Source organism: Papio anubis, chromosome 4 (genome assembly GCF_008728515.1).
Source record: "Papio anubis isolate 15944 chromosome 4, Panubis1.0, whole genome shotgun sequence".
Classification (NCBI taxonomy): domain Eukaryota; kingdom Metazoa; phylum Chordata; class Mammalia; order Primates; family Cercopithecidae; genus Papio; species Papio anubis.
The window spans coordinates 126479813-126500575 of record NC_044979.1 but is presented as its reverse complement, the minus strand read 5'-3'; the positions used below and the strand labels follow the sequence as shown (position 1 = coordinate 126500575).

The window sequence follows — 20763 nt, the reverse complement described above, 5'->3', positions numbered from 1 at the left end:
TACAAATTTAAAATATTTTCTAAATATTTAGAAATTTATGTTATTAGATATTTTGGGATTAGTTTACTAGAATAATTACATCCTCTTTACTGAGCACATTACTAGGTTGATAATGGGAGAATATGAGCAAGATTCATGTTACTCATTTTTAATAAAACAGGTATTGCTGTCTCCAAGCCAGACCTGATCATTTGTCTGGAGCAAGGAAAAGAGCCCTGCAATATGAAGAGACATGCGATGGTAGCCAAACCCCCAGGTAGGTGAGAGTGACAGTGAATATAACAGATGACACAGATGACAGGTCTAAAGGTCAAGGAGAAAGCCAGTTCTTAAAATGTGATTTGGGCCAGGCGCGGTAGCTCATATCTGTAATCTCAACATTTTGGGAGGCGGGGGGGATCACGAGGTCAAGAGATTGAGAGCATTCTGACCAACATGGTGAAACCCTGTCTCTACTAAAAATGCAAAAATTAGTTGGGCATGGTGGCATGTGCCTGTAGTTCCAGCTACTCGGAAGGCTGGTGCAGGAAAATCACTTGAACCAGGGAAGCAGAGGTTGCAGTGAGCCAAGATTGTGCCACTGCACTCCAGCCTGGCGACAGAGTGAGACTCCATCTCAAAAAAAAAAAAGATGTGATTTGGGAAACTGTGTTCAAAAGAAGTTGTTTCTGGGGAACTGGTTTTTTTTTTCTTTTGCTCTCACATAGGAGCATATTCTGTCTATGCTTTTAAATTCTCTAAGGATTCTACTTTCCCTTCAGTGATTTTTCCTTCAAGTTTATGGTGAAAGCTAAAGTCCTCTTCATGGCATATAGGAGACTGCACAATCTTACTGCTTTTCCATTGTTTTTGGGGACACACAGATATCTGCATAATTTTGAGAAACTATGTTAAACTATTTTTCAAGTTCTCTTTTTGCATCATGTCTGAAATATGTGGGAGTAGTTTCTATTACATTGGGTTTTTCTTAATTTTTCTGCACATAAAATCCTGTTTTTATTACTATGGCCTTGAAATATAGTTTGAAATTATGAAGTATGATGACCTTCTACTTTGTTCTTTTTCCTCAAGATTGCTTGGGCTATTAAAAGTTTATTGTGGTTTCATGTAAATTTTAGGATTGTATTTTCCATTACTGTAAATAAAATACCATTGCAATTTTGATAGGAAGTTTATTAAATCTGTAGGTCACTTTGGATAAATGACACTTTAACAGTATTTATTCTTTGAATCCATATATGTAAAATATTTTTAAGTTTATTTGTGTCTTAATTTTTTTCATTGATATATCTTTCATTGTGAAGATTTTTTAGGCTGGGTATGGCTGCTCACATCTGTAATCTCAGCATATTGGGAGGCTGAGGCGGGTGGATCACTTGAGGTCAGGAGTTCGAGATTGGTCTTGCCAACAAGGCAAAACCCCGTCTTTACTAAAAATACAAAAAATAAGCTGGACATGGTGGTGTGTACCAGCTACTTGGGAGGCTGAGGAAGGACAATCACCTGAACCTGGGAGGCGGAGGTTACAGTGAGCTGAGATCACCCCACTGCACTTCAGCCTGGGCAACAGAGCAGAACTGTCAAAAAAGATTTTTTACCAGCTTGGTTAAATTTCTTCTCAGAAATTTATGATTTAATGCTAATGTAAATAAGATTGTTTTCTTCCTCTATTTTACCAGATAGTTTAAGTGTATGAAACCATAACATATGTTAATTTTACATTTTGCTAATTTACTCAGTGTATTTATTAGTTTAAACAGGTTTTCATGTACTAGTTGTGGTTTTTAAAAGATAAGATCATATGATTTACAACAGCAACGGCAACTTTTTACTTATTTGTCCTCAATTTCTTTTTTTTTTTTTTTTTTTGAGATGGAGTCTCGCTCTGTCACCCAGGCTGGAGTGCAGTGGCCGGATCTCTGCTCACTGCAAGCTCTGCCTCCCGGGTTTATGCCATTCTCCTGGCTCAGCCTCCCGAGTAGCTGGGACTACAGGCGCTCGCCACCTCGCCCGGCTAGTTTTTTGTACTTTTTAGTAGAGACGGGGTTTCACCGTGTTAGCCAGGATGGTCTCGATCTCCTGACCTTGTGATCCGCCCGTCTTGGCCTCCCAAAGTGCTAGGATTACAGGCTTGAGCCACCGCGCCCGGCCTTGTCCTCAATTTCAATGGCTATTTTTCTTTCTTTTTTTTTTTTGTTTTTTGTTTTTGGAGATGGCGTCTGCTCTGTTGCCCAGGCTGGAGTGCAGTGCTGCGATCTAGGCTCACTGCAAGCTCCGCCTCCCGGGTTCATGCCATTCTCCTGCCTCAGCTTCCTGAGTAGCTGGGACTACAGGCGCCCGCCACCACGCCCGGCTAGTTTTTGCTATTTTTAGTAGAGACAGGGTTTCACCATGTTAGCCAGAATGGTCTCTATCTTGTGATCCACCCGCCTCGGCCTCCCAAAGTGCTGGGATTATAGGTGTGAGCCACCACGCCCAGCCTCTTTTTTTTTTTTTTTTTTGAACTAATTATTCTAATACATACTTCCAGTGCTATGTTAAAATAGAAGCAATTGACAGTGGCACAATATAGTTTTGCATTGGTGTCTGTGAATTTGAAAGAAACAAACACCTCTTTAAGTTTTTATAACCTGGTTTCAGGGGGTAAAGATCTCTTTATGTTGGCCCCCAGAGTGATGGGTTGCCCTCTGGGTTTGTAGTGGAGAGGTAGCTTGCTCACAAGGATGCTGGGTCTGCTCTAGGGTCCACCTTTAGTTGGCTGTTACAAGGAGCTTGGGTAGTTGTAATTCCCATTATATTTTTGGACAGACTGAATCTTTCAGGACTTTGCTTTGTGGAGAATACACCAGGGCAGGTTTTTGCAGTTGGGTCTATATATGGTGGGCCTTTTATTAGGATATGGATGAGTCTGGATTTCACTGAGTACCAGAGAGGATTTTCCCAGGTCACTGTGTGGATTTCTATGTAGGCAGAACTGGCCATGAGCTGTAGCTCAAGGGAGCTGGAACTGAGTCATTGAACTGCTTCAGGGACCATAGTAAAACCCAAGGTCTGCAGGCCTGTCCACATGGCTATAAATGTGTGTCTTCCTCCAAGCCTCTGGAAGGGCAGGCCCTCTCCCAGACTGTGGCTGGGAGGAGTTTGGGATCATTGCAGAGTAAGTTCAGAATTCGCAGTGAGACCAAGTTGGGAGGGCCACTTCATGGTCTGCAGCCAAGAACAGGGGTCCTGTAGTTTGCCTCCTGAATGAGGGCCTGCCTCCTGGAAAAAACACTCCTCAATCTTGGACTTTAGCAGAGTTTCATAACTTCCTCCCTGGATCTCAAAGATTCTTTAAAGGAGTTTATTTTGAAGATGGAGTGTTGCTACATAACCCAGGCTGGTCTTAAAATTCCTGCCTGAAGCGATTCTCCAACCTTAGTGTACCGTGTAGCTGTCCTTACAGGTGTGAGCCATGATGCCTGATTCTCTCATAGAGGCATTTTTGTCAGGGATGGCTGACAAATTTTCTTGTGAGGGGATAAACGAATAGGGCATCTTTTATTTTTGCATCTTACTGATGTCACTCTCCCTGTATAGTTTACTTTCTATGTGCTAGTTCAAATTTTTCTGTTATTTTATTTTATTTTATTTTTCTTTGAGGTAGAATTTTTAGCTCTTGTGTCCCAGGCTGGAGTGCAATGCCACGATCTCAGCTCACTGCAACCTCCACTTCCTGGGTTTAAGCGATTCTCCTGCCTCAGCCTCCTGAGTAGCTGGGATTCAGGCACCTGCCACCATGCCCAGTGTACTTTTAGTAGAGACGAGATTTCACCACGTTGGTCAGGCTGGTCTTGAACTCCTGACCTTGTGATCCGCCTGCCTTGGCCTCCCAAAGTGCTGGGATTACAGGTGTGAGCCACCACGCCTGGCTGATAAATTCTTTTTTAATGGTACATCAATGTTGCATACCATAGTTTACGAGTAAACATTTTCTATTATTGTTGCCATTCCAGATTAGTGTTATTTTATTGTAGGTTTCTTTTTTTTTTTTGAGAGGAGTTTTGCTCTGTAGCCCGGGCTGGAGTGCAGTGGCCGGATCTCAGCTCACTGCAAGCTCCGCCTCCAGGGTTCCCGCCATTCTCCTGCCTCAGCCTCCGGAGTAGCTGGGACTACAGGCGCCCGCCACCTCGCCCGGCTAGTTTTTTGTATTTTTAGTAGAGACGGGGTTTCACCGTGTTAGCCAGGATGGTCTCGATCTCCTGACCTCGTGATCCACCCGTCTCGGCCTCCCAAAGTGCTGGGATTACAGGCTTGAGCCACCGCGCCCAGCCTGTAGGTTTCTTAACATCAGTGTATTGTGTTTTTTGTTTTTTACTTACATATAATTTTAGACAATTTGCAATTCTGTTTGTATACTTTAAGACAATGTGAGGTTTAATTGAGATAAGTTAGTCATGTCTATCACAATAAGATTATATATATGTGTGTTATTGTCTATAAATCATGATATAATTTTGGTCATGGCTTATCTTGTATATATTCTTCTTAGATGATTTTCAATGGTTGTTTCATCAGTGAATAGTCATAAATAGTCTTCTTTTCACCATGTGTTTTAACAATGTATATTTTGTTGTTGTTGTTGTTTGGTGTTTTTTTTTTTTTTTTTTTTGAGATGATCTCACTTTGTCACCCAGGCTGGAGTGCAGTGGGCGCTTGGCTCACTGCAAGCTCTGCCCTCCCAGTTCACGCCATTCTCCTGCCTCAGCTTCGGGAGTAGCTGGGACTACAGGCACCTACCACCACATTTCAGCTAATTTTGGGGCCGGGTCTCGCTGTATCACCAGGCTGGAGTGCGTGGCAGCGATCTCGGCTCCCTACCAGCTCCATGCCGGGGTTTCAGGCGGAATTTCTCCTGCCTCAGCCTCCAGTAGCTGGGACTACAGGCGCCCGCTCCTGCGCCCGGCTGGTTTTTGTATTTTTAGTGAGGCGAGGTTTCACTGTGCTGGCTTGGGATGGTCTTGATCTCCTGACCTCGTGATCTGCCACCGCCAGGCTCCAAAGTGCTGGGATTACAGGTGTGACACACTGCACCTGGCCTGAATATATGTTTTCCTTATATAAGAAAAACACTTTTGTTATTTGAAGGTAATTTTTGGAAAGATTTATAATTGTGTATTTTTTCAGTTTTTCTTTTAAAAAACTAATTCTTGTAAAAACACATAACATAAAATTTGCTATCTTAAATCTATTTAAGTGTATGTTTCAGGGCCAGGTATGGTGGGGGCTCACATCTGTAATCCCAGGATTTTGAAAGGCCAAAACAGAAAGATCACTTGAACCCAAATGTTTGAGACCACCCTGGGCAACCTATGAAACCCTCTCTACAAATAATTTTTAATAATAGTCAGGCATGGTGGTGTGCACCTATGGTCCCAGCTACTAGAGAGATTGAGAGGGGAGGATAACTTGAGCCTTAGAGTTTGATGTTGCATTGAGCCAAAATTGTGTACTCCAACTTGGATGACAGAGTGAGACCCTGTCGCAAAAAAGAATTTTTAAAAAGCTGTACATTTCAGACATGTAAAGTATATTCACATTGTTATGTTAAAAACTTCTAGAAATTTTATATTTTGTAAAACTGAAACTCAATACCCATTAAGTAACAACTGTTCATTTTACTCTCTTTGGCCCTTGACAAACACCCTTCAACTTCCTGTTTTGATCAGTGTGACTACTATCTCATATAAGTGGAATCATATAGTATCCATCATTTTGTCACTGGCTTATTTCAGGAGACAATATTCTCAAAGTTTATCTTAAAATGTGACACGATTTTCTTTTTAAGGCTCAATAATATTCCACTGTATGTATATGTTACATTTTTTGATTTCTTCAAGGAACATCTGGGTTGCTTCAGCCTTTTGGGTTTTGTGAATAGTGGTACAACAAACATGAAAGTTCAGATATGTCTTTCAGGTCCTGTGTTGCATGTTTTGGATACAGATTCATAAATGGGATTGTTGTATTTGATGATTATTTCATTTTTAATTATCTGAGGAACATTTATAAGAGTTTTAAATAACGGCTGCATCTGGTTTTTCGCCAACAATCAACGTGGGTTTTATTTTCCAATAAAAATGATTAAGATTCGATGTTTTTAAAAATTAGCAGTGGCCATTCTGTTGGATGTGAGATGATTTTATTTTTTATTGTGATTTTTATGCATTTCTCTATAAATTAGTAATTTTGTGTGTCCTTTCAAACGCTTTTTCCCATTTGTGTGTATGTGTATATGTGTGTGTGTGTGTGTGTGTGTGTGTGTGTGTGTTTTGAAATGGACTGTATTGCCCAGGCTGAAGTGCAGTGGCATGATCTCAGCTGATTGCAACCTCCAGCCTTCCCGGGTTCAAGCGATTCTCTTGCTTCAGCCTTCCGAGTAACTGGAATTACAGGTGTGCGCCACCACACCTGGCTAATTTTTGTATTTTTAGTAAAGACAGAGTTTCACCATGTTGGCCAGTCTAGTCTCGAGCTTCTGACCTTCAATAACCCTCCTGCCTTAGGCTCCCAAAGTGCTGGGATTACAAGCACTAGTCACCATGCCTGGCCTGCGTATCTTTGATGAAAATATCATTAAATTATTTATCCATTTCTAAATCAAGTTATTCAACTTTATTTTTCCATTTTAAGAGTTGTTTATATATTCTGAATATTAACTCGCATCACATGTGATTTGCAAATGTTATCACCCGTTTAGTAAGAGGCATTGTCACGTTATTGAATGTTTTCTTTGATGTGCAAAAGTTTTGAAATAGAGTGTAGTTAAATTTTTTTATTCTTTACGTTTGTTGCTTATGCATTTAATGTCATATCTAAGAGAATGTTGCCAAGACCAATGTCATGTCTTTGCCCTATATTTTTTTCTAAGTATCTTTTTTTTTTTTTTTTGAGATGGAGTCTTGCTCTATGACCTAGACTGGAGTGCAGTGGCATGATCTTGGCTCACTGCACCCTCCACCTCCCAGGTTCAAGCAATTCTTCTGCCTCAGCCTCTTAAGTAGGTAGGATTACAGGTGTGCACCACCATACCCGGCTAATTTTTGTATTTTTAGTAGAGACGGAGTTTCATCATGTTGGCCAGGCTGGTCTCAAACTCCTAATCTGATCCTCCCGCCTTGGCCTCCCAAAGTGCTGGCATTACAGGCGTGAGCTACCGTACCTGAACAATTTTCTAAGTATCTTATTTAAAATATTTTTCATATATGGTTCAAGGAAATAATCCAATCTTCTGTTATCAGTGTTGAGGTCCAGTTTTCAACATTATATTTTGAAGAGAATATCTTTTCTCTATTGTGCTCATGACAACTTTGTGGAAGATCATTTGATCATATACGGAAGAGTTCATTTTTGAGTTCCCTGTTCTGTTCTTTCATTTGTTTATCTGTTTTTGCGTCGGTACCATGCTGTTTTGGTTATCGTATCTTTTAATATGTTTTGAAATCAGAAAGTATAATGCCTGTTTGTTCTTTTTCATGGATATTTGACTACAGTTCATAATCAAAATTTAACAATATTTCTGTAAAATCTGTGCTATTGGGATTTTTTGTAGAAATTATATTGAATTTGTATGTTCAGGCTGAAGTGCTGTGGCACAATTTTGGCTTATTGCAACCTCTGCTTCTCAGGTTCAAGCGATTCTCCTGCCTCAGCCTCCTGATTAGCTGGGATTACAGGTTCACACCATCACACCCGGCTAATTTTTGTATTTTTTTTGTAGAGATTGGGTTTCACCATGTTGGCCAGGCTGGTCTCAAACTCCTGATCTCAGATGATCCACCCACCTCGACCTCCCAAAGGGCTGGGATTATAGGCGTGAGCCACCGTGCCTGGCTGACATTTTTAAAAAAATTTAATGTTTTGACCCCTGAGCAAAAATACATTGAAGAGTATTTTATTTTCATATATTTTAAGATTTGCCAGTTTTACTTTTAATTCCTGGTATCATTCATTTTTGGTCAGAAAACACACAGTGTATAATTTTGGTCCTCTATACTTGTTGTTTTGAGACAGGATCTTAATCTGTCATCCCGGCTGGAGTGCAGTGGCATGATTTTCACTGGCTGCAGCCTCAGCCTCCTTGGCTCAAGTGATCCTTTTACCTCAGGCTTTTGAGTAGTTGGGGACTACAGACAACATGCACTACCATGTCTGGTTAATTGTTTAAATTATTTGTAGGGGCAAGGACTCTCTAGGTTGTGCATGCTGGTCTCAAAACACATGATTCTTTCACCTTGATCTCCCAAAGTGTTGAGATTATAGGCATGAGCCACTGCGCCTGACTGGTATTCTCTTTTTTTGGTCTGAGATGGAGTCTCGCTCTGTCACCCAGGCTGGAGGGCTGTGGCTCAATCTTGGCTCACTGCAAACTCCGCCTCCCAGGTTCACACCATTCTCCTGCCTCAGCCTCCCGAGTAGCTGGGACTACAGGCGCCAACCACCACACCCCACACCCAGCTATTTTTTTAAAAATATTTTTAGCAGAGATGGGGTTTCACCGTGTTAGCCAGGATGGTCTCTATCTCCTGACCTCGTGATCCGCCCACCTCAGCCTCCTAAAGTGCTGGAATAACAGGCGTGAGCCACTGTGCCCAGCCATGGTATTCTTAAATTAAATGAGTTGATATGTGTCCTAACAGAATACACCAGGTGTAAATAAAAATATTGTGTAATCTCTTGCATTTGACTGGTAAATTTTCTGCATGTCTGTTAAGCCTAGTTGATCTATAATATGGTTTGAATGTCCATGTTCTCCAAACATCATGCTGCAATGTAATCCTCAATGTTGGATGTGGGAACTGATAGGAGTTATTTTGGTCATGAGGCAGAATTTCTCATGAATAGCTTGGCACCATCCTCTTGGTAATCAGAAAGCTTACACTTTATTAATTCAAATGAAAACTGGTTCATTAAAAGAACCTGGCTCCTTCACCTCACACTTGCTCTCTCACCATGTGATATGTCCACTCTTTGCCTTTCATCGTGATTGTAAGCTTCCTGAGACCCTCACCAGAAGCAGATGCTGGCACATACTTCTTGTACAGTCTGCTAAAGGTGAGCCAAGTAAACCTTATTTTCTTTATAAATTATCCTCTCTCAGATACTCCTCTATATGCAAAATGATTAATACAGTCTATAAAGTCTAAGTTTTCTTTCTTTTTTTTTTTTTTTGAGATGGAGTCTTGCTCTGTTACCCAGGCTGGAGTGCAATAATGCAATCTTGGCTCACTGTAACCTCTGCCTCCTGGGTTTAAGCGATTCTCTTTCCTCAGCCTCTCAAGTAGTTGGATTACAGGTGCCCACCACCACACCCAGCTAATTTTTGTATTTTTATTAGAGATGGGGTTTTGCCATGTTGGTCAGGCTGGTCTCAAACTCCTGACCTCAGGTGATCCGCCCGTCTCAGCCTTATAAAGTGTTGGGATTACAGGCGTAAGCTACCACACCTTGCCTTACGTTTTCTTTGTTTTATTAATTTATTTGAATTTTCTATTTTTGAAAATGGGGTCTTGATGTCTACAATTATTATGTTGGTATGTATTTCCTGCTTCACTTTTGTCAGTAATTGCTATATATATATTGGAGCCCTGATGTTATACATACATACACAGATAGGTAGATATAATAGTTATGAATTCCTGGTAAATTGACCTATTTTACCATTATATAATATCAATCTTTGCCGCATGCTAATGCTTTTTTTTTTTTCTTTTTCTTTTTTTGAGACAGAGTCTTGCTCTCTTGCCCAGGCTGGAGTGCAATGGCACGATCTTGGCTCACTGTAATCTCCACCTCCCAGTTCAAGTCATTCTTCCACCTCAGCCTCCCAAGTAACTGGGATTACAGGCACTCCCCCACCATCGTGCCTGGCTAATTTTTGTAGTTTTGTAGAGATAGGGTTTCACCATGTTGACCAGGCTGGTCTCGAACTCCTGACCTCAGGTGACCCACCCACCTTGGCCTCTCAAAGTGCTGGGATTACAGGTGTGAGCCACCATGCCCAACCACTAATACTTAAAGCGTATTGTGTCAAATGATTATGACCACCTCACCCAATTGTGGTTACTATTTTCATGGAATACAGATATTTTCCAATCTGTGACTTTCAACCTATTTGACTCAATGCTAAAATGAGTCTCTTGTAGGCAGCATATTTTATGCTTTTTTCTTAAGCCACTCTGGCATTCTATTTCCTTTTTTTTTTTCTTTTAATAATTGTATTTATTTATTTATTTATTTTCAAGATAGGGTCTCATTCTGTCAACTATGCTGGTTTGCAGTGGTGTGATCTTGACTCACTGCAGCCTCAACCTTCCAAACTCAGATGATTCTATCATTTCAGTCTCTCAAGTATCTGGGTTACAAGTATGTACCATGACACCCAGTTAGTTTCTTTGTTTTTGTTTTTTTGTTTTTTTTTTTTCCCTGAGACAGAGTCTCACTCTGTCGCTCAAGCTGGAGTGCAGTGGTACGACCTCGGCTCACTGCAGCCTCTGCCTCCCAGGTTCAAGTGATTCTCCTGCCTCAGCCTCCTGGGTAGCTGGGATTAGAGCAACTAATTTTTGTATTTTTAGTAGAGATGGGGTTTCATCATGTTGGCCGGGCTGGTCTTGAACTCCTGACCTCAAGTGATCCTCCTGTCTCGGCCTCCCAAAGTGCTGAATTAGAGGTGTGAGCCCCCATGCCTGGCTATTTTCTTTGTATTATTTGTAGAGAGAGGGCTTTGCCATGTTACCCAGGCTGGTCTCAAACTCCTGGTATCAAGTGATTAGTCCATGTCACACCTGTAATCCCAGCACTTTGGGAGGCCAAGGCGGGTAGATTACATGAGGTCAGTAGTTCAAGACCAGCCTGGCCAACGTGGTGAAACCCTGTCTCTACTAAAAATACAAAACATTAACCAGGTGTGGTAGTGCATGCCTGTAATCCCAGCTTCTCTGGAGGCTGAGGCATGAGAATCACTTGAGCTGAGGATGTGGAGGCTGCAGTGAGCCGAGATGGTGCCACTGCACTCCAGTCTGGGTGAAAGAGCAAGACTGTCTCAAAATTAAAAAAAAAAAAAAATCACAAAATTTACAATAAATATTCTTAAATATTCACTTTAGTCATAATTATGCAACATTTTACTAAAATGTTTTTATCTTGCAAAGCTAAGTCTCAACACATATTAAACAACTACCAATTTTTCCCATTTTCATGGCACTTTTCAAACACCAGTCTTTTTTTTCTAGGAGTGTAACTGCATCATATATCTCAACAATCTCTGTCTTTTTATGGCTGGCTCATTTTATTTTGCATAATGTCATCAAAACTTATCTTTATAGTTGTTAGACTGTCTTCTGCTTTTTGAAAACTGAATGACAGTCCAGTTTTTTTGTTGTTGTTGTTTGTTTTGTGTGTGTGTATTTTTTTTGTTTTTTTTGTTTTTTTTTTTAATAATACAGATTCTCACTCTTTCACCCAGATTGGAGTACAGTGGTGTGATCTTGGGTCACTGCAACCTCTGCCCCTCGGGATTCAAGCGATTCTACTGCCTTAGCCTCCCAAGTAGCTGGGATTATAGGCAAGTGCCATCATGCCTGGCTAATTTTTGTATTTTTAGTAGAGTCGGGGTTTCACCATGTTGGCCAGGCTGGTCTCGAACTCCTGACCTCATGTGATCTGCCCTCCTCAGCCTCCCAAAGTGCTAGGATTACAGGCATGAGCCACAGTGCCCAGCCAAGTATTTTTATATTTCAGATCGTATCTACTGAATGATTTGGTGACAGAAACTTGTTTTGCTTTTACCTATTGGCTTTCAGTAGCAATAGTATAATAATTATGGGTATGAAAATGACTCTTCATATGACCATATATGTGAAAGTATATATATGTGCTAAATTCTATTTTGTCTACTTTTTTTTTAACCTTTATACTTGTAACAAATTGTTTTAATTCTGTAGCTTTGTAATATGTTTTAAAATCAGAAACTATAATGTTCCAACATTGTTCTGTTTTTGAAGATTGTTAGGTACTTTATTGTCCCTTGAGATTCCATATACTTTAGGGGTTGCTGTTTTTATGTCTTCAAAAATGCAATGAGAAAGTGGGAAAACATTGCATTAAATCTTGTGTATTGAGCAGTATAGACATCTTCACAATATTAATTTCAACTTTTGAACAAAAGCATGCTAAAGAATTTGGTTTAATTTCTATATATTTGTAAACTTGTTAGCTTTTAATATTATTGTTTTATATTGTCATTCCATTTTTGTTATGGAAAGTAATCCATAAAATTTCAGTTCTAAAATACTTTTTAAGACTTTTTTGACTTAGTTGGTGGCCTATCAAGAAGAAAGTTGTATGAGCTATCGATAAGGGTGTGTATCTTAATGTTGTTGAGTTTTGTATACCTACGTTAGGAATATTTGTTTTATACTGCCTTCAGGTCCTCTGTTCTCTTACTAATATTCTGTCTTGTTTTATTCTTATTTTAGAAAATGGGATCCTCTATGTGTTTCTTCAATTCTGTTGATATTTGCTTTATATATTTAGAACCCTAATGTGAGACACACATACACACACACACACACACACACACACGCGCAAATTTGTCATAGGTTCCCATGAATCTGTTATTGTTTAATGTCCTTATTTGTGTCTTTGGAGTTTTGACATAAAGTACATTTTATAAAATATGACAGTTACTTAAGATGTAGCTTGTGTAATACTGTTTTGATGTCTGCTGCTCTCGTTTTGTTAATATTTGCATGGAATATCTACTTCCATCTTGTCACTTTCAGTCTTTTCATTATTAGATCTTTTCTGACTCTTGTAGAAAGGCAAGTTGGATCTTGATTTTTCTTTTCTTTTCTTTTTTTTTTTTTTTTTTAGCGGGAATCTTGTTCTGTCACCCAGGCTAGAGTAGTGCAGTGGTACCATCTCAGCTCATTGCAACCTCCGCCTCCCAGGTTCAAGCAATTCTCCTGCCTTGGCCTCCCAAGTAGCTGGGATTACAGGCGTCCACCACCATGTCTGGCTCATTTTTGTATTTTTAGAAGAGACAGGGTTTCACCATATTGGTCACGCTTGTCTCAAACTCCTGACCTAAGGTGATCCACCGCCTCGGCCTCCCAAAGTGCTGGGATTACAGGCATGAGCCACCGCGCCTGGCCGATTTTTCAATTCTTTAAATAAATCCCTTTATTAAATGTATGTCTCTTGATTGGAAAGTTAATTATATATATTCAAATAATTTTCTGAAGGTCTTATAATGTCATTTTATTAGTTATTTTCTTTGATTCTTGTATCTTTGTCCCTCATTTTTCTTTGTCTTCCTTTGATGCTTTCATTTCTTTCTTATTTGTGTATCCATACAGATATTTTTGGGGGTAACTTGGGGATTACATAAAACCTCTAAAAAATACAACAATATAGTTTAACCTGGTAAAAAAAAATTAATTTCAGTTGCATACAAAGTTTTTTTTGTTTGTTTGTTTTGTTTTGTTTTGTTTTTGAGACAGAGTCTCACTCTGTTGCCGAGGCTGGAGTGCAGTGACACAGTCTCGGCTTACTACAACCTCCGTTTCCCAGGTTCAAACAATTCTGCTTCAGCTTCCTGAGTAGCTGGGACTACAGGCGCGTGCCACCATGCCTGGCTACTTTTTGTATTTTTTTTAGTAGAGACAGGGTTTCACTATGTTGGCCAAGTTGGTCTCGAACTCTTGACCTTGTGATTCACCCGCCTTGGCCTCCCAAAGTGCTGGAATTACAGGCATGAGCTACCATGCCGGCCGCATGCAAGGTTTTTTCCTTGTTACATCTGTCCTCAACATTGTTATTGATGGTGCTAATTATATCTTTTTATGTTGTATGTCCATTAACAGTTGTTTATAATAGTTTCTATGCTTTTATCTTTCAAGTTCTAGAGAATAATTAAAAATGTGTACTGCACCATTATGATAATGCTAAGGAATAGTATTTTTCTGTATGTGCATATCTCTCCCAGAAAGTTATGTATTTTCATATGATTATGTGTTGTTTTCTTGCATCATGTTATTTTCAGTGGAAATAACTCCTTTTCACCATCTTTGATATGTAGGGCAAATGGAGTGCCAATATACTTTTTCAGGATTTGGTTATTTTGGAAGATCTTTTCCTTTTTATCTGGTAGGACAGTTTTGCTGATGGTATTATTCTCACTTGGCAGCTTTTTTTTTTTTTTTTTTTTTTTTAAGGACTTTGACTATATCACACAGTTTTTTTTTTGGCCTGCAAAATTTTCTTGACAGATTCACTGGTTTTCTTATAAGACTATCCTTGTAAATGACACATCACTTTCATCTTGCAGCTCCCAAGATTCTCTTGCCTGTGACTGTTGAAATTGTGCTTATATATGTGTGTGTTATAAATATCTTTGTGTGTATCCTAGTTTGTTGAGCATGTTCATTTTTACATCAGTTTTTCCTACTTTTAAAATTTTTTAGTTTTTTTTTGTAATTTTACCTTAACAATTTGTTTTTGATATTTTTAACACTTGTTTTTATCCTCATATTTCTGATTTTCAATAGTTGTCTGTTCCTATTTAATTCATTGAGTATTCAATTTATTTTAAATTTTTAAAATTAATTTTTACAGCTTCATTCTTTAATATTTGCTTTCAGAAAATTTTATAATGTTTTTGATGAGGCCATGTTGCCTTCATATTTTGTATGCATTATAATTTTTTATTGAGATTTGGACATTAAAAACAAGCTACCCATCACAATCTTTATAATGTATCTTTGTCTTGTCATAGACTGAAACCAACTGTCTTGGCTAGAGATTTTGGTAGTCTCTCAAACATGTTCTTAAAGTGTGTCTTTTCTGAAATTTTTTGGGTTTTTTAGTTAAAGGAGTTTGTTCATGAGTCAGTAGTCACTTGCTACACCTGTTCCCTGTCTGTGGTACTGCAGTTTCTCCGCTGCTGCAACATTCACCTTGGGTCTCAGTTGACTCAAACTGTCATTCCATAGTATATCACCATTTCTTTTGCATTTTATGTCATGAGAGACAGAAATCAGTGTCTGGAAAAGTCCCTAGAAGTCTGAAATGAATATGTGTGTGCCACTATTTTTCTTCTCTTTTCAAAAAGAAACCAAGAGTTGCAATTTACTTCTTTTTTTTTGAGACAGAGTTTTGCTCTGATCACCCAGGCCGTAGTTCAATGGCGTGATCTCAGCTCACTGCAGCCTCTACCTTCCGGGTTCAAGGGACTCTCCTGCCTCAGCCTCCTGAGTAGCTGGGATTACAGGCATGCGCCACCACACCTGGCTAATTTTTGTGGTTTTACCAGAGAGGAGGTTTCATCATGTTGGTCAGGCTGGTCTTGAACTGCTGACCTTGTGATCTGCCTGCCTCGGCCTCCCAAAATGCTGGGATTACAGGCACGAGCCACTGCACCTGGCCTGCAGTAGACTTTTCTTTTCCTTCTATATGGCTCTTTGCATTGTGCTCACCTGGGGCACTGCACACACTTAACTCATTTATATATTTTCTACAAATGTATCTTGGTCAGTATGTTTTGTTACATTGATATGTCTGTGAAGGAATTAGGGCCTGTGGTATTTTGCTGTGCCATCTTGCTTATGTAGTTTGTATATTTTTATAGGTTAGATTTGTAAAGTATATTCATCTGAGTCTAGTAAGTGAAGTAATTGTTATTTTTATTTCTTCCAGTTGTGTGTTCTCATTTTGCCCAAGACCTTTGGCCAAAGCAGGGCTTAAAAGATTCTTTTCAAAAAGTGATCCTGAGAAGATATGGAAAATATGGACATGAAAATTTACAATTAAGAAAAGACTGTAAAAGTGTGCATGAGCATAAGGTGCACAAAAGAGGTTATAATGGACTTAACCAATGTTTGACAACTACCCAGAGCAAAATATTTCAATGTGATAAATGTGTTAAAGTTCTTCATAAATTCTCAAATTCAAGTAGACACAAGAAAAGACATACTGGAAGGAAACCTTTCAAATGTAAAGAATGTGGCACATCATGTTGCATACTTTCACAACTAACTCAGCATAAGAAAACTGCTACTAGAGGGAATTTCTACAAATGTAAAACATGTGGAAAAGCCTTTAACCAGTTCTCAAATCTTACTAAACATAAGATAATTCATACTGAAGTGAATCCCTACAAATGTGAAGAATGTGGCAAAGCCTTTAACCAGTCCTTAACTCTTACTAAACATAAAAAAATTCATACTGAAGAGAAACCTTACAAATGTGAAGATTGTGGCAAAGTCTTTAGTGTATTTTCAATCCTTACTAAACATAAGATAATTCATACAGGAACAAAACCCTACAATTGTGAAGAATGTGGCAAAGGCTTTAGTATATTCTCAACCCTTACTAAACATAAGATAATTCATACTGGAGAGAAGCCCTACAAATGCAACGAATGTGGTAAAGCCTTTAACTGGTCCTCAACTCTTACTAAACATAAGAGAATTCATACTGGAGAGAAACCCTACAAATGCAATGAATGTGGTAAAGCCTTTAACCAGTCCTCAACCCTTACTAGACATAAGATAGTTCATACTGGAGAGAAACCCTACAAATGTGAAGAATGTGGTAAAGCCTTTAAACGGTCCACAACTCTTACTAAACATAAGAGAATTTATACTAAAGAGAAACCATACAAATGTGAAGAATGTGGAAAAGCCTTTAGTGTATTCTCAACCCTTACTAAACATAAGATAATTCATACTGGAGCAAAACCCTACAAATGTGAAGAATGTGGCAGCGCCTTTAGGGCATTCTCAACCCTTACTGAACATAAGAGAGTTCATACTGGAGAGAAACCTTACAAATGTAATGAATGTGGCAGAGCCTTTAACTGGTCCTCAACTCTTACTAAACATAAGAGAATTCATACTGGAGAGAAACCCTACAAATGTGAAGAATGTGGCAAAGCTTTTAACCGGTCCTCAAACCTTACCCGACATAAGAAAATTCATACTGGACAGAAACCATACAAACCTAAAAGACATGACAGTGCTTTTGACAACACCTCAAACTTTTCTAGACATAAAAGAAATCATACTGGTGAGAAATCCTAGAAATGTGAAGAATGTGACAAAGCCTTTAAGTGGTTGTCATACTTGATTGTATATAAGATGATTCATACTGGAGAAAACTCCGAGAAGTGTGACAAATGTGACAAAACAATTCTCATACCTTATTGCACAGGAAAGCATTTATACTTGAGAAAAATTGTATAAAGAATGGAAAAGTCATTAATATCTGCTCATATCTTACTCAACATCAGAAAGTTAGTACTTAATAAAAGCGTTATCAATGAAATTACTGTCAAAAGATCTTTCAGACAATATAAGCGTGTAAAGTGCAGCAGAGTATTTTGACGAGAAACATTAAAAATACGAAGAGGTTTGTAGTACCTTTGCTTGTATCATAGATCTTACTGTACACATTTTGTACTAGAGAAAAACCCTGAAGCAGTTGTTCAAACTTTGTTCAATACCAGGAAATTTATGTTGGAGAAAAACCCTATGAGTGTAATGAATTTGGAAAAATACTTTTTCAACAACAGCTTAGAAAACATGAGAGGAATTATACTGAAATATATTTTTGCAAATGCAACAGTAAATATGAAATACATGATCCAAAATTAGGTTTATATAAATATCAGAGAATTCACAGTACAGATATCTTAAGATACTGACACTTCAGACATTACACAAAATCAGAGTGCTGAGTACAGAAAGTTATCCAAAACACAAGTTGGTAGGTAACTAATAGTGAAAAAGTTTTTTGCAGAGGTATATTTACATTCAAAGTACACTGTTTTCTTTGGAAAAAATTACAGGTTTTTAAAAAAGTGAATAATGATATAAATCAACTCTCAAATCCATGTTTTTTGGTCTTTTTTGGATGGAGTTTCGCTCTTGTTGCCCAGGCTGGAGTGCAATGGCGTGATCTCAGCTCACTGCAATCTCCGCCTCCTGGGTTCAAGTGATTCTCCTGCCTCAGTTTCCCGAGTAGCTGGGATTACAGGCATGTGCCACCACGCCCAGCTAATTTTGTATTTTTAGTAGGGACAGGGTTTCTCCATGTTGGTCAGGCTGCTCTCGAACTCCCGACCTCAGGTGATCTGCCTGCATCAGCCTCCCAAAATGCTGGGATTACAGGCATGAGCCACACACCTGGTCCATGCTTTTCTTCATTCCTATTGTATTCACATGTGAAAGCATGTGATCAACTGTTGTTGCATCAAAGATATGAGAGATTTTTTTTTATTAGATGGGCATTACTTATGACCTTTTTAATGGAAGAGTAAGAACATTAAAATGAAAGACACGTGATGAAAATCTAAGTAGAGAGGCTCTTGTGGTTAACTGATAATATTGAGTCATGCATGAGGTAGGTGTTCAGAGTAATATTCTGCATTATAGTGAAAAGTTTTTAAACTTTAGTTAAAATTCAGTATTTTATGAATTGTGCTTTTCATAATAAAATGCAGTACATTTCAAAATTTTTAGATTATGTATGAACTTAGATTTTTAAACATATTTTAACATGTTAAGACTGTTGTGTATTCAGTGAAGCATTTTTATGCCACAAACTTTAACCTGCCCCACCTTACTCAATGGCGTAGGTAAAAGATGATGATAGCAATATACTATTTGGTTACATAGTGGACTAACATCTTTAGTAATCTCTTTTGCCAGTGGCTTTAAACTGCAAATAAGTCAAAGAATATTCCCATAGGTTTTACATTTATATTTTTTCTTATTTAAATTTATTGTTCTTATTTTTCATGGGTACATAGTATGTTTTTATATTTATGCCATATATGGCATGTTTTGATACAGGTATATAATATGTAATAATCACATCAGGGTAAATGAGGTATCCATTACTAGCATTTATCCTTTGTATTACAAACTGTTCAGTTCTATACTTTTATTTTAAAATGTACAACTAAATTGTTGTGGACTACAGGGTTATTTTTATGGTCATAATAAAAATTATAAAAGTATAAATAAAATACATTTCTGAGTCCTGAATATTTTTTAGAATATGTTATATATTTTTCTTCTAACATGTGGCCTCTTTGCCTACAAGCATATAACGACTTTTAGTTTTGATTTACATAGAGTTAAATATAGATACATTTTACTTTAAAGATAAATCTCAAGTATAAGAAAATTGTAAGTGTGCTTGTGTGAGTATGTTTGTACCTATTTTCAGAAGAAAAGAGCAATATTGGAACAAAACAAATCATTTTAATAAGGTGACTAATTTACTAGAAAACTAACAACCTCAAAAATGCTGAAAGCAAATCTATACTCTTTCTGCTTTGTACTGAATTAATTACTGTAAAATATTATGACTTATGGTTCAGAATCTCCCCATGCAGATGTTCTGTTTTTACTTGCCTGGTACTCATGGTAGAACTGTACATTTCTTTTTTCTTACAATTTCTTTTACAGTTTATGAAGTATTATGTGAGCTGGTCAGGGATTACAACAATGATTTTTTATAAAATTTAGTAGTGTACAAAAAGTAATTTTTAGATGTAATTTTACTATTAGTCTATTAAGTTATAATTTACTTATTTAGTTAAAACATTGCCCTTTGTTCTTTTAATTGGAGAACCCTATGTGAGCCTACTTTTTAAAAGTTATTCTTTCTTTCACTTTTCATAATTGATATAAGTAAATTTATTTATTTATTGAATTTGTTCAGGTAAGTACTAGGAAGGCTTCCTGAGTCATGAGGATGCTATTATATATAAACATAGCAGACAAACATGACAGTGCTTGCTGTGTAACAGATGCTCCATAGTAAGATGTAAATACTCCTGTTGAAGTTAGTTTGTAACTTCAAGTCAGAAATGGAATATATCAATGGTGAAACAGTAACATTGATTCTTCATATGGAGAGGACTTTTTTCTGGGCTGCAAAGCTGAATTCTGCTGAATTTAAAGAGAAATTCTGGTAATTTTCTAATTATTGTCAGGTTTGTTTGTCTTATGTGTATTCCAACAATGTATGCATCACAGCTCTTCTTTTTCTGTATTATGGCTACAGTTTTCTCACTGTTGTCTTTATGCCATGTCATTTCGCATGGTAATTTAGTAAGTTTTGATGAGAAATTTCGTATTTTTAGTGCACTGAAAAATTGGTTTTAATTGGCGAGTTTGCTTATCAATATAACTCTCAGATTGTTAATTAAGATAAAAGACATACACTGTCCACAGGTGAGAGGATTAAATCACTTGGCATTGTTTTTAACTGTAAAAGAAAAATCTTACTAGATTCTTACACAAAGTGTGGCACATATAAAATTTGCTAGAAAATATGTCAGAAATAAATTAATTTTTTTTTTATTAATTTTTTTTGAGATGGGATATCACTCTTTTTACCCAGGCTGGAGTGTAATGGCCCGATGTTGCCTCACCGCAACCTCCACCTCCCGGGTTTGACTCTCCTGTCTCAGCCTCCCAAGTAGCTTGGATTACAGGCATGCGCCACCATGCCCAGCTAATTTTGTATTTTTAGTACAGATGGGGTTTCTCCATGTTGGTCAGGCTGGTTGTGAACTCCCGACCTTAGGTGATCTGCCCACCTCGGCCTCCCAAAGTGCTGGGATTACAGGCATGAGCCACTGTGCCTGTCCAGAAATTAAATTCTTGAGAGAGCTAATGGTAAATCTGACTGGACACGCTGGCTTATGCC

The 20763-nt window shown here is 38.1% G+C and overlaps 1 protein-coding gene across 1 annotated transcript in view; it reads left to right on the top strand.

The window, feature by feature from the left end:
* The window catches only part of LOC101016147 (zinc finger protein 273), a 35568-nt gene extending 16480 nt beyond the window's left edge, over positions 1-19088 (top strand). Inside the window, exons 3-4 of the mRNA XM_009202896.4 lie at positions 161-256; positions 15736-19088. Coding sequence (XP_009201160.3) covers positions 161-256; positions 15736-17120 — 1481 coding nt within the window. The 3' untranslated portion in view covers positions 17121-19088. The remainder of the gene's footprint in view (positions 1-160; positions 257-15735) is intronic.
* Positions 19089-20763: the final 1675 nt, after the last annotated feature.